Here is a 16,508-nt window from a genome sequence, read left to right as displayed (position 1 = left end):
TGGTCATCCATAAATATTTTTGCTTTGTTACTATCTGGAGGGAATTTCTCACACTTCACGTCTTCCAACAATCTTTGTTGTCGTACAATTTTCATGAAGCCTCTGCAGCTCTTATCAGATATTTTTTGTTGAAGCTTCCAACACTGATTCTGTCCATGAAAAGGCTCATATTGCTCCTGTTTGAAGTTGTGCGATACACATCTTAGACCCAGTATTAGATGATTTCTACATACAGTGCTGAAGTTCAGTACCAATGCAAGAAGTGAGGTAGTGGAGGTTGAGGGTGGTGGATGAATATGTAGCACGACTTACGTTCTTGCAGGAAACCAGAATTTGCATCCCATCACAGACCTTCCATTAATGTTTGTATTTTTATTAACCATCACCACAATGTTTCCCTAACCTTAACCACGTGACCATACCTTTACCATGGTTTATTTACCTAAACCAGAATCTTAAATATCACATGTAGAAGGTTCATATTTTCTAAATATTGTCGTCGAATGTAATCCAAGATTTTGCCGATTTATGCTTTTGACTTTCTTGCCTGCCTAGGCCACCTTGACATCCCTAATGTCTTGTTTCTAATATGTTTTTCTGGTATCCGATCCGGTATTTTTGCTAGTATCAGACCAATACTCAGTATTGGATTGGAGCATCACTTGCTACCGGCTCACATACTCCAACAGCAGAGCAATATCCTTGCACAACACGACACGGACATGCAGCTAAACGGTTTAAGAGTCAGCTTACCCCTGCGGCTGTCATGCAGAGCTGGGATGTGTATGAACATTGTGGTGTCAGTGCTCAGGACGGGTTTGTTGCAGTGGGTGACGTTGGGGTTGGCTGGTTCAGGGTTATCGGTGGTATTTATGTCACCAGCAGACGGGGCTCGGTCGAGGTGAGATAGACGTTAACTCGGAGGAGCGCAGTCAGGCTTGCGGCCAAACGCTGTCAGCCTAATACCAGCGAGCGGTCCGGGAGGAGCAGTCGCAGCATCTGGATAGTCAAGCTCCATTAGCCTCCCGGCTCTGTTTTACACCGGCCGCGATGCAGCCTTGTTGACAAATGGCAGAAGAGGTGGAGTGTGTGATATGACTCGCATAACTCAGGGGACCTCCACAATGAATATCATTGCCCCTTGCTCCCTGATCTTTCCCATCCTCCCTCCCTCTTGTCTGGGCTTGCTGTGAACTGTAGCAGCAGCCTGGCTGGGATTCAGTGGGACAGCATTAGTTCTCAACCTTGGTGAAGGACTAAATGCAGCCTCAGCCTGGTGTCCTTGCTGTCACACTGCTGCTGGGAGAAGATAAGCACTCCAGCCTTTAGGACGCGCTGTAGGACTCCCACCGGCCCCCTGCAGCACTGTGAGCCGGGTAATTGCAGCATTGCACTGCGAATAATTAATTAAGTAATCGTTACATCTGACGCAGGACATGCTGCAGTCGCATCTTTGATAATGAGGGCGGTCGTTTTGTGGGATTTTTATGATACTCTACATTTTTTCCAGTATTTGCAAAAGCCCATTCTGCAGCTGATTTTAAGGGCTTAGCAATTAGCTCTCTTTAGTTTGCATTTCTGCACAAAACTAACACTTCTAAAAATGGCACTGCTCTTTCATTTAAATTCAGATATATTGTAGGGCTGTCAATTAATTAAAATATTTAATCGCGATTAATCGCATGATTGTCCATGATTAATCACACATTTTTTATCTGTTCAAAATGTATCTTAAAGGGAGATTTGTCAAGTATTTTATACTCTTATCAACATGGGAGTGGGCAAATATGCTGCTTTATGCAATATCTGTATATATTTACTATTGGAAATCAATTAACAACACAAAACAATTGACAAATGTTTTCCAGAAACCCTCACAGGTACTGCATTTAGCATAAAAAAATTTACTGAAATCATAACATGGCAAACTGCAGCCCAACAGCCAACAACAGCTGTCAGTGTGTCAGTGTGCTGACTTGACTATGACTTGCCCCAAACTGCATGCGATTATCATAAAGTGGGCATGTCTATAAAGGGGAGACTTGTGGGTACCCATAGAACCCATTTTCATTCACATATCTTGAGGTCAGAGGTCAAGGGACCCCTTTGAAAATGGCCATGCCAGTTTTTCTTCGCCAAAATTTAGCGCAAGGTTGGAGTGTTACTTAACCTCCTTCGCGACGAGCTAGTATGACATGGTTGGTAACATTAGATTCCTTAGGTTTTCTAGTTTTATATGATATCTGTATCTTCACTCTAGCTCTAGAACTGAGCACGAACTGAGTTAACACGTTAACTTTGACAGCCCTAATTTTTTCATAATTTTATTTCAATTTTCTTATGTTTCTTGATTTTTGCATTACTTGCTTTTATTTTTAATTACATTTTCTCTTATAATAATAATCATAACTGTATTTATATAGCTCTTTTCATACAAGAGATGTAGCTCAAAGTGCTTTACAAAAATATAAAATGCAACACATTCAAACAAGGGCAGATAGACAATAAGAGGACAGTCGGTGCTGAAATATATAAGTGAAATTAAAAACAGAGATCATTAAGAATAATAAATAATAGTTATGTTTATGTTATGCACCAATACACCAAAGCAAATTCCTTGTCTGTGAAAACCTCCTTGGCAATAAACTTGATTCAGATTCTTTATTCTGCGTTCACCCTGAAAGCTCAGTGTTGAAGCAATAACCTTTTAAAATGCCACGTAAAGATGCAGATCTGAAAAAGAAGAAGTCATTTTTATTCAGCAGCGGAGGTGTTTACATTCCATATGACATATTTGAAGTCTATTTTTCTTCTTCTTCTTCTCATCACACAGAAATCCAGCAGATTTAGAAGATAACAAACAGTGATATTGCCTCTCGTATACGTAGCGCCTGGACATTTTCACTGCTACAGAGGAAAATATTTACCTCTACGAAACAGTCTCGGAGGTGAAATCTAGAGTCCTGCTGCGGCTCGGTGATGAATTCTTGCCTTAGCCTTTTAAAGCCTTCCACCGGCTTTTTGGCTCGTCCTTGTGCTGCCTGTAAATTGTTCATTGTGATATATTAAGTAGACAGGTATGGCTGTGGGTGTGTGTGTGTGTGTGTATGAGAATTAGGTTTATTTACTGGGTTGAGTTGCTGAAATAAACCATGCAGTGCTATATTTCTCTCAAACACACCGGAGCACTGAATGATGAAACACACAGGCAGAGAGGCTGCGGTGGGTATTGATGTGTAATGCCCTTGGACCGAAGCCAAGACGGTGAAATGGAATGAAAGGAAAGCAGTCACTCCCCTGTTAACTCAAGGTTATACTTTACAGGAGCTATATCTGTCTGTGTTGTCAATGGTACGCTTAGTAAATGCGCTCTGTGTGCCTGCTGCAACCATAAAAAACATCTAAATCACATCTGCCTGTTGACTTTGAAGATTCCCAACGATTTGCCTGTATTTTTTTCCAAGGCCGACGCGGTATGTCATGGCTTATCCACAACTTCTGAGCTGGCAGGAGGCTGGCGTTTTGGCAGTTGCTTGTAAACACAGCCACAGAATGAGCCCTTAGCGATCGGGACCCCTGCCAGCTCATAGAAGTGGCGGCGGATCATCCTCGCTTAATAGGCGCTCATAATCCTCTGTGAATGTCTTATGTTGTCCCCCGAGAGGAGCGAGACTAAGGCATGTATTTGCAATCAGCATGCATTAAAGGCTGACAGTTTAACTGCTGCCACAACTGTAATAAACCAACCCACTGTTTGCACGCTGTATGGAAGCAAAATTAAAACTTTTAAGTTTTTTTTATTTCTCTGACAATGGCTCTCTCTCTTTCTTTCTCCCTCGCCGCTGCTCGTCACAGGAAGTCGAGGTTAGTGTCTCTTTTGTTAATTTGTACAATGGCATTGTCTGTCTCTCTTTTTATGTCTCTTTTTGGCTGTATTGTCGGTGTCACCTTTCATTTGAGTAAGAGCTCATCTTGGCACAAAAAGCACATACAGTATAATACAACGACATCTAGAAATGCCTTTGACTACAACTCAAAGGTGAAAAACATTACATGTATTATAAGAACAATAACATAAATATCTACACATACAGCCAAAATGCTGCTTCCTAGAAAATAAATATATTAATATTAAAATAGTATGCAGTTCATAAATGGAAATGTGTTCTTCCTTTTAGACTCGCAGAGATCAATTCACACGAGTAAAAACACAAAAACTATCCCTTTAACTCCTCACCCTGTGCACAGTATTTAAGATGCCGTCGGCTATACTTGTTCGGCTTGACTTGAGAGCTCAGTCTTCGTGTCCCCTGAGCAGAATAAGACCGAGCTAAACTGAACAGACCTGATCCTCAGGGTCCTCTCTGGGCCTCGTGCCGAGTAGTAACCGCTTTATAGTTGATCCTCTCTGTCCTGACACAGAGAGAGAAATGGGTCAGAATGGATACAGCGAGGGGGACGGTGCATTTTTATTATCGTTCCAGCGCAACACCGCCAGGGACACAATCTGAAAACCAGAGTTAGTTTGCAAATATTCCCTCTGCAACAGTGCAGGAGCTAAGATAGTCCAAGTCTTTTTATAAGATATATTGAAGCTCTCAGTCCTGCCTTGTGCAGTTTACTTAATGTTAGAGGCTACATCTACGACAACCACAATCATTTTAACACAATACTTAAAGGGTCTATTAGCAGAAATGGAATATAATATTCATAACTATGTTTTAATTAGTGTTTAATCACCTGAAGCTAAGAATCGTTGTGTTTTTTCGTTAGCTTAGAATGAGCCCTTCATATCTACATAGGGAGCGGGCCTTTTTGGGGGGAATTTGGTATTGGATTTTCTGAGCTTTCGCACCTCAAGTAAAGGCATCAACCAATCACGTTGTGCGAAACGGTTAAGTTGCACCTATATTTATGAAACAACACGGGAAGCTCCGTAGACCAAACCAAGATGGCAAACTTTATTGCTCCTATTGTAATATTACCATATTAAAAGTGTATATAACAATATTACCATTGTATATAACAAGTTTGTAATAAAATAAATATAATGCTTAAATGGATAAATTAAAAAAAACTAAGAAAAAAAAAAAAACTTTGGACACTACAAAGCCTTGTAATACATGTTTTCTCTAGAGTTATATGTAAGAAGACACTGAGTCAGCTAGTCTGATCTCCTCAGGGCATTCACACTGAGTACCAGGGGCCCTCCGAGGCAAAGTCACCTCCAGAACAAATCCTTCAGAGGAGAACAGCCCGGAGGGTCTGGCCTGATGATCTCAGGCTGCACGCTGGCTAACATGAGGACTGAAGAGTAGCAGTGCATCAAGACCTAGCAGAGCACTTAAAGGTTAAAGTGGACAAAACAAGACTAGTACTTTTTTAGTGTGTTGTTCAAAACTTTAATCTGAAACAAAGATAAGAGAACACTTTATTTATCCCCAGGAGGGGAGATTAGGTGTTACAGCAGCATGATAACAGCAGATAAAGATAGAAAAGGACAGCAGCATTGAGGGAAAAGGTAGAACTGCAACATAAATAAAAAAAACAGGTACAAAAAATAAGTATAACATTCTTATTATCATGACAGAAACTTTTATCCATCCACCACTTTAAGTTATTTAATTTTTTTTTTGGAAAGTATAATTGAATGTCATCAGCAAAAGTGTGAAGTTTTGCAGCAATAGCGATGAATGTAATGCCTGAGCGGGAAATATAATCTCTTTTTTGACATTGAGTCATTATTTTGTGGCTGTGTAAGCACCTGGTTACACTTCTGTTTCTATTTTGTATTATTTATTTCAACTTAAAGATCGAAATAAAGATAAATCAATCAAGCAAACATACAGAATATGTGGTGAATAAAAATGGTCACAGAAATTGACTAAATTCAATTGAAAAAATGTTTTACATGTTATGATAATTTGCTTTTTAAAACCAATCTGTTCACCATAAGAGCTGAATACATTTGAATTGCTAAAATCATACTCACATTTAAACTGTCATTCACGGCGTGCTGCAAAGTGTCTGTTATCTTCCTTCATTATTTACGCTCTCCTGAATTCTCATTAAGCTGGAGTGCAAGAGCATATTTCTTTCAGTGTGTTAAATAAAATGAATTACTAAATCCATTAATGCAAATATATTGTCTTTCCAGGATGACTACATCAAAAACATGGACGAGAACATAGGGTCCGATGAAAGTAAGTCCGATTTCATCTGATTTTTCTGTGGACTTTGTGGTTTCATGTGAAGTTTAGTGTGTTTTCCACTTACAGCCTGAGTTTATGCTACTGTACTATGTGCAGAGATGGTTTGCAAAGACCTTTAATATTTAAATGGATTTATTTAAATGGCCAAAAACTGCTTTATTTCAGATTCTACCAGCATAATCAAAGCTAAGTGCTGTCCGCCTTTATACAATGAAATAGTGCGGCACACATTACAGAAGTTCTGGCTTTTCTTAATTGCAGCAGTTGTCTGAGGTCATCCAGTGTGTGGGGAGCGCTGGTCCAGAGTGTCGGAGCTTGTGGAGGGTGAGAACACAGTTGTGTGCCTGAGCCTTCAGTCGGATCCATTAGTTTGAAAAGCCTGCTATAATTGCCTTTGTTGCTGAGGGCTCAACTCCGAACTCCCACCAGGCTCCATTTACCTCCATGGGGTCTGTTTTTAGTCAGAACAAAAAAAAAAATCTCACTGTTAGAAAATCAGCTGTGGAGGAGGAATGGAGACTATGTGAACATGGTTATTTCAGTCAAATGGTCTTTTTATATTCAACTGAAATAAATCAAAAAGCACCAAGAGAGTGCGAACGTTTCATAATCTTCCATTTCGTCGACATAAATCCTAGTATTTGAAACATTCAACAGTCTTTTTAGAGGACAATGTGCTGTATATATGCTAGTTGTAGGAAATGTATAGTATCCCAGAAAACTGCTGATGGTGTGAAACCTGACTGCTGAGGTTTAAAGCCCAGCGGTGGTCTAAACAGTCGCTGTAGATGCTTGTTTCAACCAAAAGCACACTGAACTTAACATGCAGCTGTGCAGCTGAACCGCGGATTAAGCTCGTCAAATGCTAACCCTTCTATGCTGGATTTAATGAAGTATGAATTATTTCACTGCTCGGGTTATAAAGATGCTATTCATACATGTTGCAGCCAGGCCCCTTAGGGTTAGCAGCGTGTTCCTGCTGCGAGGTGAGTGTGGGAGGTCGGGTGTAGCGCCACACTCACACCGCCTCGACTTGAAAGACATTGAAGACTTGCCTCAAAGGGGGAAGATGTGAGAAGAAGCAGCTCCAGACGTTCTCCCAGTCATCTGTTCTTACAACAGGGGGAATAACTAATGTAGTCTCAAGAAAACGCCTCGCTTGCGGTAGTGTGGGCGAAGTTCATTTGAATACCATTGATTTCATCCCCGTCCCAACTCCCACTGGGACTAATTCTGCAGAGTTAATTGATCGGGGTCCTCTTTATTGCTAATTTAACAGGACAGCGGAAACCCCGACAAGGTGTACCTGCGAGCCCCCGTACAGAACAAAAGACCTAATGGGAGATTTCAGACACCTCCGGTGCTTTTGTAAGTGAGCCGATTGAGACGTCAGCTCGGCTCTGCAGAGTTTTTGAGGGCCATTTCAAAACAATAAGGTGCCTACTGCTCTGATTTAACAGACGGGCTGCCATATTTGACCTTGACATCCTTTATTTTAGCGCTTTTATTGCTTCCATTTGTACAACTTTGGGAATATGTTATAAAAAGGTGTTGCATCCTCTCTAATTATAAGTAAATAATTCCATGTAGCTCCATTGGAATAAAAGATGCAGGCTGCTTAAACACAGCGACCACCAGTTAAATGGAAGGATATAAAAGAGTCCACTAAGATGACAGTAATTGCAAATCCAGTTGAAACTAATTTACTTAAAGCCCGTCTCTCATGCTTTTTAATATTCGTCAGAGCTAAATCTTTTCGGTTTCAGACGGGTGCTACTATTTCGTGGCAGGTCATTTGCGGATTTTCTTTTCTTTTCTTTTTTTTGTCTAGAACCACTAAAGTACTTTATTAAATTCACACACTGACAATGTAAAACAAACTAATGAAGGTTTTTGATGGAGGATCCTGTCTAACCGCAAGCCATCATGCTCGATGGAGAACTCGCTGGAGAAAGCTGATCGTGGATGAGAAAGCAGTCGTGTCATATTACGTTTTTGATGGCAGCGTAATAAAAAATTATAATAATCTCAGAGAGATTGGACACAGGCTCAGTGCGGTCCCATCGCCTTTGTTGACATGATTACAGGCGGATTTAAAACCCATAATGGTCCTCACACGTCCCGGCGCTGCGCTGAATTGTCAATGCAGCACGGTGTGAACAACAACCGGCAGAGCAGGCGAGGTGGAAAACACATTTGATCTTTAATGCAAATTAAATCCTGTGTTTGGATTTCATCTTCAGTATGTAGGAGTTGTATAAGAATACCGTGTGAGGGACGTGTTTGGTCTTAAGCTGTTGCTTGGAGGCAGACTTGATATCTTGAAATACTGAACATGGGAGCAATGAGAGGAGGTACACATCACCATCTGAAACTATACTGAAAACAGAGCTGTGTTTCTATGGGAACATACAGTAAAGCAGTTAAAAAAGTACATTTTAAAGGGACTATTTTAGTTATAGATGCGCATCTAACAACCCTAAGTTAAGAAAGTAATTAAGTTCTCTGTATCTTGACTAAAAACTCCTGAGGCGTGGGAGCACATATATTTTGTTTCCTGCATTACTTAAGATGAATCTATACACAATCGTATACAACCCAATCTCACAGGAAGGCGTAGAAACAGCACGACATAACAGGGCAATTACGTGTGTCATGAGAACGCATTTTAGGCTTTCCGTATGTCATTTGCACGCCACGCAACAAAACTATGGTAACGTCCGTCATTAGGTTTAGGCAACAAAACCATTTAGTTAGGTTTAAGAAAAGCGTCATGGTTGGGCTTAACATAAATACGTGAACTAGTAAAATACGTACGGAGACAACATAACAAGTACAGAAAACACGTGACAAACGTCTGTAAAAAACACGTTCAACACGGGTCTTTCTCGCTTTTTATTCTACATCACTAGCTCTGAGCGTAGCATATTTACATGGATGCGTTTACATTGCAGTCAGTACAGATTACATGGGGTACAAATGACACGCCAAAAGCAAGAAAGGCGTTCTTATTGCATGCTAAATGCCTTGCGCATTATCGTGTCATTCATACGCCTTTTCGTGCGAATGGGAGGCCGTATAAGACACAACTGTTTACTTTAAAGCTGCTATAATCAATATTTTATGTCACAATGGACCAAATGACTGTGTAATGTGAAAGAGGTTGCTCATAGTGACAAACTCAATGGAGCATTGTAGCGCTTTTCAGCTCATTGTTTTGGTTTTCTGGCCCACAACTTTACTGTTTTGATTCACTCTCATCAGCGTTGTTTTCAGCTCTAAAGACCCACTGTATATTATCTGCTCAGCACCAACCAGCCGACAGACACAGTTAGTGATCAGCTGGTGAACATAGTGGAGCATTTAGCCGCTTAAGAGCCAGATATTTCCCTCAGGAGTTGATAGAGACCAAAAACAGCTAAACAGAGAGCGAATATTGGACTTATGATTACGAGGTGGTCAGAAACACGACTAATTGCTAATGTTGCTCCGTGTTTATCTGTTGGACGTGTGAATAAACAACAGTTTGCTATGTTTGCCACCATATCAACCTAAAAAAACATTTTTCCACCACCCTTCCTAAAAATGTAATCCATGATTCACTAAATATATACTGAAAAAAATGGTTTATTTGTCTTTGTTTATTCCATTATTTCTGTAATTGGTCACCAAAGTAATGTAGTTGTGGCCTTTTTGACACATAAACTCTTGGATTTATTGTTGAAACCAAATGTAGATGACAGGCACACTATCCTGCAAAACGTGATGTAATTTCATGTACAGTTGGATATGCAGCAATTTAAATAGCTATAAAATAAGTGACAATATTGTCAGCGAGGATATATTCTCCAAAAATCAAGGCTGCCATTACCCAATTAGCATTATTATATATCATATTTATATTCATTCTTATGCAAAACCATGATACTCCTGTCCAGGAATTAGTTATGCACATAATGTTTTGTCTCTCTGAATGAGTTTATTCTATCCAGATGATTCAGATCCACATTTTCTATTATCAAACGAACACATAAAGAGGATTGTAGAGCCTTTGTACCGGTGTGTGCCCCCTGAGTGCTTTCTAGTTTTATTTGATTCTTCCTCATATATTCAGACTGTGCGGCTCACGGCTCACTGCTCAGTCTGCAGCTGTGGTTTTCTGTGTGAGTGGACGGCAGGTACAGCGACTGTAAAATGGCACAGAAGAAAGTGGTAATAGTTAAAGGTATATTACAGCACTAAAAAAAACAAAAAACATTCAGTGTGGTTGCCTACCTCTGTAAAAGTGTATGGTCCATGACTGGAACTGTTGTTAACGGAATGAAATGTTAAACCTTATACTCTGATAGAAACCACCAACAGAACACACGGTGACAGTCTCTGTAAGATAAACCACAGGAAAACCTGAGTGATGAGATTCACTAAAGAGAACTGATGCGAGATGTGAAAATATGAGATGTCTTTGCCCTCTTTATTATACAGAAATAGTCAAAATGAGACGTATGGTGACAGTTTTGAGGTGGTTTTTGGGAGGTTTTATGCCTGAAATCAAAAGAGAGATATCAGTGGTACAGTCTGGATATCGTTACAGTCACTGGGATTATGAAATAGCCTTTATAATCATGACAGAGCAGAGTACCTGTTGGAACCAGATGTAGTGAATAAAAGTCAAGTGGTCACAAAATCATTTTTATCGAATGACTTTGAAGTATCTTTCAGCTGTCTGTGTTTGAGCCTCTCTGCTGAGCCCACGTCTCGTATTTTTTATGAGTTTCTTCCCCACTGAGAAGTGGAATTTAGATGAACGGATTTGTAAGACGGCGAAAAATATTACCAGTCCTATCTCACCGATACTAATTTATTTTCTTTTTGACTATTTACTTGTTGTTCCCTTTTGATATGGGTGAATCCTTTCAGGAGCTACTAGCTTATTTTTTATACTAATACAGCTGAAGTCTACTAGCTTCTGTTTTATGAATCTCTGTCGCTCATAGGGCACAGGGTTACTTCAATTTCTTGGTCTGTGAAGATGAACTGTGAGATTTTCTGCTCATTTTGCAGCTATTACTGTACTTACTAGTCATTTTTGGCACAAATAAACCCAGTATCATGTTTCAGCCTTTTAGACAAACTAATATGTAACCAAACATAGTAACGCTTTATATTAAAGCCCTTGTAATAAGCGTTAGTTAATAGGTAATAAGGCGCTTATAAGTCCTTATAAGATGCTTATTAACATTATTATGTGTTAATAAGACTATTTAAATCTTAATAATAGCATCAAACATGTTTATTGTTAGATTATAAGACATTTATAAAAGCTTATATAAGAAACCTTTTAACCGTTTATAGACTGCTTAAGAAGATTAATGAAAGCCTTATGACTTATAATTGTTTATAATGTATTTACAGATTTTTTTTGTTGCTTTTTGAAAATTAATACATACTTTATTGTGCATTTATTAACAGTTAACTATGCTTTATGCAGCTACCGGATTCTAAAGTGAGAACAATACCTTATTAAGGTTATTAAATCCTTCATTATGCACTTATTATTATGTACTTATTAACCTTAATATAATAAGTTCCCAAAAACCTTAATGCATCTAAAAAATAACTCAGAAGAGATACCTTCACAAAAAGCTGAATAGTCCTCTAAATTTATTTTAATATTTGAAAATGTTTAGAAATGTTTAATTTGCATCCATATATGCATCAAAATGCACATACTGGTAGACAATTACGGGATAAATATAGCACATTTTTATTCACGTAAGCGCAGAACTTTAACAGAAAAATTAAAACATCTTGCAATGTTTAAGAGTCTAATAATCCTGCTTTCCCTGACAACTATGACAACATGTTTTTTCCACCTCACCCTGTGCAGTAGTGATGTAGCGTGGCACTATATGTTCTTTGTTGTTGTTTTTTGACTTATCCAGGTGCTGGTTGTATCTTCAAAGATATGTTCTTGATCCCACAGATATCTCCTGTCTGCCCAGAATGATAAAATGTTTTCCTGGAGCAAAACTTAACGTTTTAAGTCCAATATTTCCAGCCTTAAGATTCGCGTAGCACACCATGTGACCGAATCTTAAGGCGTAACATATAGAGTGCTGAGGTCATACAGTGTATCGGTAACCTCGTTGAATGGGGTTATGAGATATCCTGCTATTCTAACAAACCAAAGAGACCAAACTCCTCTATAATAAAAATGCACTGCGGAACAAAGATTCGTGGATCACACAGCCAGGAAGCTCGGAAGTGGTGCAGGACTTCAGCTCTTATACTCACCAGCTTAGACTCGTACCTGGTCTTATAGAACAAAAAACACCACAGGAACACAGCCTCCTGGCAGTATTTCTGGATTCCCTCAGAGTTGTCACATCATCCACCGTTCCCTTCGTACCTCCCCGCCTGTTGTAGCATCAAAGTATCACCTAGTCTTAGGATTTGCGGGGAATCTGGCTGGCAGCCACCTCGTCTGTTGACCGTGTTGACTACAAAGCAGCTGCTCAAAGCTGACTCAGGATTTCACAGCTTAAATTTCTCTCGCCGCGCGACCGCCGCTTGCCACTCACTCTGTAAATTTATCTGAGCCTGCGAGTTTTCCGAGGCCTCTCTCCGGCAAAGGCGGCAAATGGCCCTGGGATGGTGTGACATCCAGTTTCGGATGGCATTGACCAGAGGCTGGGTGAAGGTGGAGGACGCGGTGCTATTTCCATCTCAGTCTATCAGTGGGAAAGAGGTTGGCATTGAAGAGTTCAACTCTCCAAAGATAGAGAGAGAGAGAGAGATGCTGGGGGAGGAAGAGAGGGAAGAGGATGGAAAAGAAAGGGAACGTGGGAGACAAAGATGGAGTGTGTGTGTGTTTGTGTGAGGGAGAAAAGGCAAGACGGGGAGAGACAGTGATAAGTTGACATGGGGGAAGTGAGATGTGACAAGCCGAGAGAAAGAGATGCTCAATCAGTGCTGTCAGGCTTTCTGGCAATCAGACACAACCGTTGGAGACTGCAGGCAGTGCTATTGACGACAGGCTGCCTCGCTAATGACAGCCAGGCGTCCATGTTTTCAGCAGTGCTGACTATAAAATCAATGGACTCATTTGTGCACACCGCTAGAATATTTTTCATTACACATTTCATGATTTTTATCGCATACGCCCGTGTTGAAAGGAGAGGATGGAAGATCATTTAAAAAGGTGTAAATACACAGATTTGATTATGCAGCACATTAAATAGCTGCTTTCCTCAGTTCTTTTTTTTTTTGCTATCAATCTGTCGAACACATGCTCCTTGTCAAAAGACGAATAAAAACAACAGCCGGAAGCTCTGTATTTTTCTCCAGGAGGTGACAAAAATGGAGAATTAAAGCAAAAACACCTAAGCTGTGTGATTGACACCTCTGGTGATTTCCAGCATTGTTGTTTTTTCTGTTGCTTGCAGCCGTGGACACCACCAAGGACCCGTGCCAGAACGTGAAGTGCAGCCGCCATAAGGTGTGCGTCGCTCAGGGCTACCAGAGGGCCATGTGTGTCAATCGCAAGAAACTGGAGCACAGGTAGGTGCAGTCCTCAAGATCAGAGGGAGGCTTGTTTTTGTGTTTGGAAGACATGTCGCCGCCGTTTAGAAGATTTTCTACGTGGACAGGAGAGACATGTCTGTGGCGGTGGTGGTGTCAACAGCTGTTAGCTGTGTGTCAGTTAAAAGCTTTTCGGTGTCTGGTTGTGAGAGCTATTGATTAAACGCAGTAGCAGAGAGTGTCATGAGTCAGGAGTGATGTCATTGCAACTTGAACACTCATGCTGAGCAATGACTAATTAACGGTGTGGATGGAAGGTGTTAAAACTGATCACAAACAGTTGTGGGAGCAAATAACGGCCATAAAATGTCCATATATGGTTTGGTGTAGGTATATTATGATCAAAAAATCCACTAGATTTAGCTGTGTCTTTAAATAGCCTTTTCAGTCCACCTCCTTACAGGAACTTAGCAACAAAAAAATTACCCCAGACATATAGGTATATCTTTCTTTATATATATCATAGTTTCAGAGGTCTTACTGAACAGAATTATGTAACTCGATACAAAAAAAAGTCTAATAAGCGGCAAATCAATTTCTAAAAACATGCTCTACCAAACGGTTTAGTAATGATGTAATTAAAATGTACTATTTTCTATTAAATAAAACAACTTTTGATCATTTATTGTTGTTAATATGATACATTTAAAGTTATTCCATTACGTATATGCTGAAACTATTAATAAGTATGATGTCTAAAAACCTGCTATACCAAACAGTTGAATTGTCCTTTACTGGTAAAAGTAGTGATTTTAAGATAATACATTTACATTTGTTATGAAATAAAAAAAACTTAGGAACATTCACTGTTGTTAACATCATTAGTTATTATTTATTTAAGGATATTATATTATACATTTGATGAAAAAGACACAAATAATGCAAAGAGAATATGTTTCCATTGCTTTTTAAAAGGGGTTTTAAAGGGTCGATTTAAAAAACAATAATATTTGAATATTATTAGCAATTAAATACCTAAATTTGATATGCAACACACTGCTAGATACTGAATCCTTAAAATATGTGTACCTGAAATAAAGTTTTTGAAATTGACTATCGCAACTTTATATGCCACATAAATTCAGTGGTATTTAAATGTCAATATTATTTATTCAGTAGTAATTAAACTTCAAACTTAGGTCTTAAATTGCTTATAAAATTAAAATCTTTATGGTCATTATTTGCCCTTATACATGGCTACACATGAAATCATAACAGCTTTGCTCCTATCAGACACAGCAGGAAAAGATGCCAGCTTAATGTGTAACACCCAATGTCAAGGGTACATACCTTATGATTAATTAATGCTTAATACATGACTCATCGTGATCTAATCTAATGCATGATGTAGCCTATCATGAACTCCCGTGCCTCAGTTTAAATTAATGATGAAGCCGCTAATTACTTAAAGCTATACGGATCATCAGTTTGTGAACTCATACATTTATTTAAGACAGATTAATGTCATCAAATCAGATGTAAACTGATGAAAGTGGACAGAGTCTTCTCAGCTTGTTCATTCAGTAAATTATGGTCCCATTTAAAGTTAAATACACCATAAAGCAGGGGATGCTTTAGGGTGTGGCTCAGTCTGGGTGTTGTATGTGTTTTTGTCTTACAACTTTAACCCTTTCACAGTGTGTTTTCAGTTCATGGAAGTAACATTTTTGGTCGCCTTAAAATGTCTTATCCAGTGTTCGGTTGTGCTTAGCTCCACCCTCTCGTGTCACTTCTGGTTGCAAAAAAACAACATGGCAACGGCCAAAATGCCAAACTCAAGGCTTCAAAACGGCAGTCCACAAACCAATGAGTGAAGTCACGATGACTATGTCCACTTCTTATATACAGTCTATGCACGCAATGAGTAATTGATATACAAATTGTCATTTTGAGGCTGAAGTTAGATAAAGAGCCTGATAGTTCCCTCAGGAGTTGGTAGAGACCACAAACAGAGCTAAAGGGAGATTGACTGGGTCTGGTTGGTAGCTACTCTTCACTGGCACTTTACACCTTGTGATGTTAATTATTAAGAATTGTATTAGTTATACCCCCTGCGACAACGTAGTTGGGGGTATATATTACGCTCCGCGTGTCCTACCTTCCGTCCGTCCGTTCGCTTGTCACACTTTCGTTTCCGGAGCAGAACTCAGAAACTATTTAACTTATGAACTTCAAATTTGGTCTGATGGTTGACAGTGTGGTCTAGTTGTGCTTTTTGGGGGTTAGAAGTCCAGGGTGCCCAAAATCTTTTAAATTTTGGCCAAAAACTGTGATTTTTTCCGACTTCAATTTCGTTTCCGAAGTAGAAGTCGTTCCATTAGTTCCAAAAGGGGCAAACCCTTTGGCCCTACTTTAGTTGGGGGTATGTGAGCCATGCTCCCTTTTGCTTTGTTTCTTTGACACTGAAGAATGCAGAAATCACTCACCATTTGTTAAAAGGAAACTAAAGGTGCCAAGTGACGTCTATTTTTTTCTGTCACTAAGCAACAGTGTTCTTACTGTACATCTCAAACCACTTGAACATGAAGTACACTGAGTGAGTGCTTGACCCCCCCAAAAGAATGCTTTACTGAACTACTCATGTTAATAATAGGGCAGCTTTAGAGGACGTAGGTTGGATTGAAACCATGACGGCTAAAGCATATAGAGAATACTTTCATACAATGTAATACTGTGACATATTTCAAATGCTCCTCCCTTCATAAGAGCATTTAG

General features: G+C 39.5%; 1 protein-coding gene across 2 annotated transcripts in view; it reads left to right on the top strand.

Annotated features, from left to right (window-relative positions):
- The window catches only part of LOC141758512 (testican-2), a 46,468-nt gene that overhangs the window by 18,515 nt on the left and 11,445 nt on the right, over window positions 1-16,508 (top strand). For both annotated transcript variants that reach the window (XM_074620014.1, XM_074620013.1), the window contains exons 2-3: window positions 6,158-6,203; window positions 13,658-13,772. In XM_074620014.1, coding sequence (XP_074476115.1) covers window positions 6,158-6,203; window positions 13,658-13,772 — 161 coding nt within the window. The remainder of the gene's footprint in view (window positions 1-6,157; window positions 6,204-13,657; window positions 13,773-16,508) is intronic.

The sequence above is a fragment of the Sebastes fasciatus genome, chromosome 20 (genome assembly GCF_043250625.1).
Source record: "Sebastes fasciatus isolate fSebFas1 chromosome 20, fSebFas1.pri, whole genome shotgun sequence".
NCBI lineage: Eukaryota > Metazoa > Chordata > Actinopteri > Perciformes > Sebastidae > Sebastes > Sebastes fasciatus.
The sequence above is the reverse complement of the archived record's forward strand: the minus strand, read 5'-3'. Positions and strand labels throughout refer to the sequence as shown.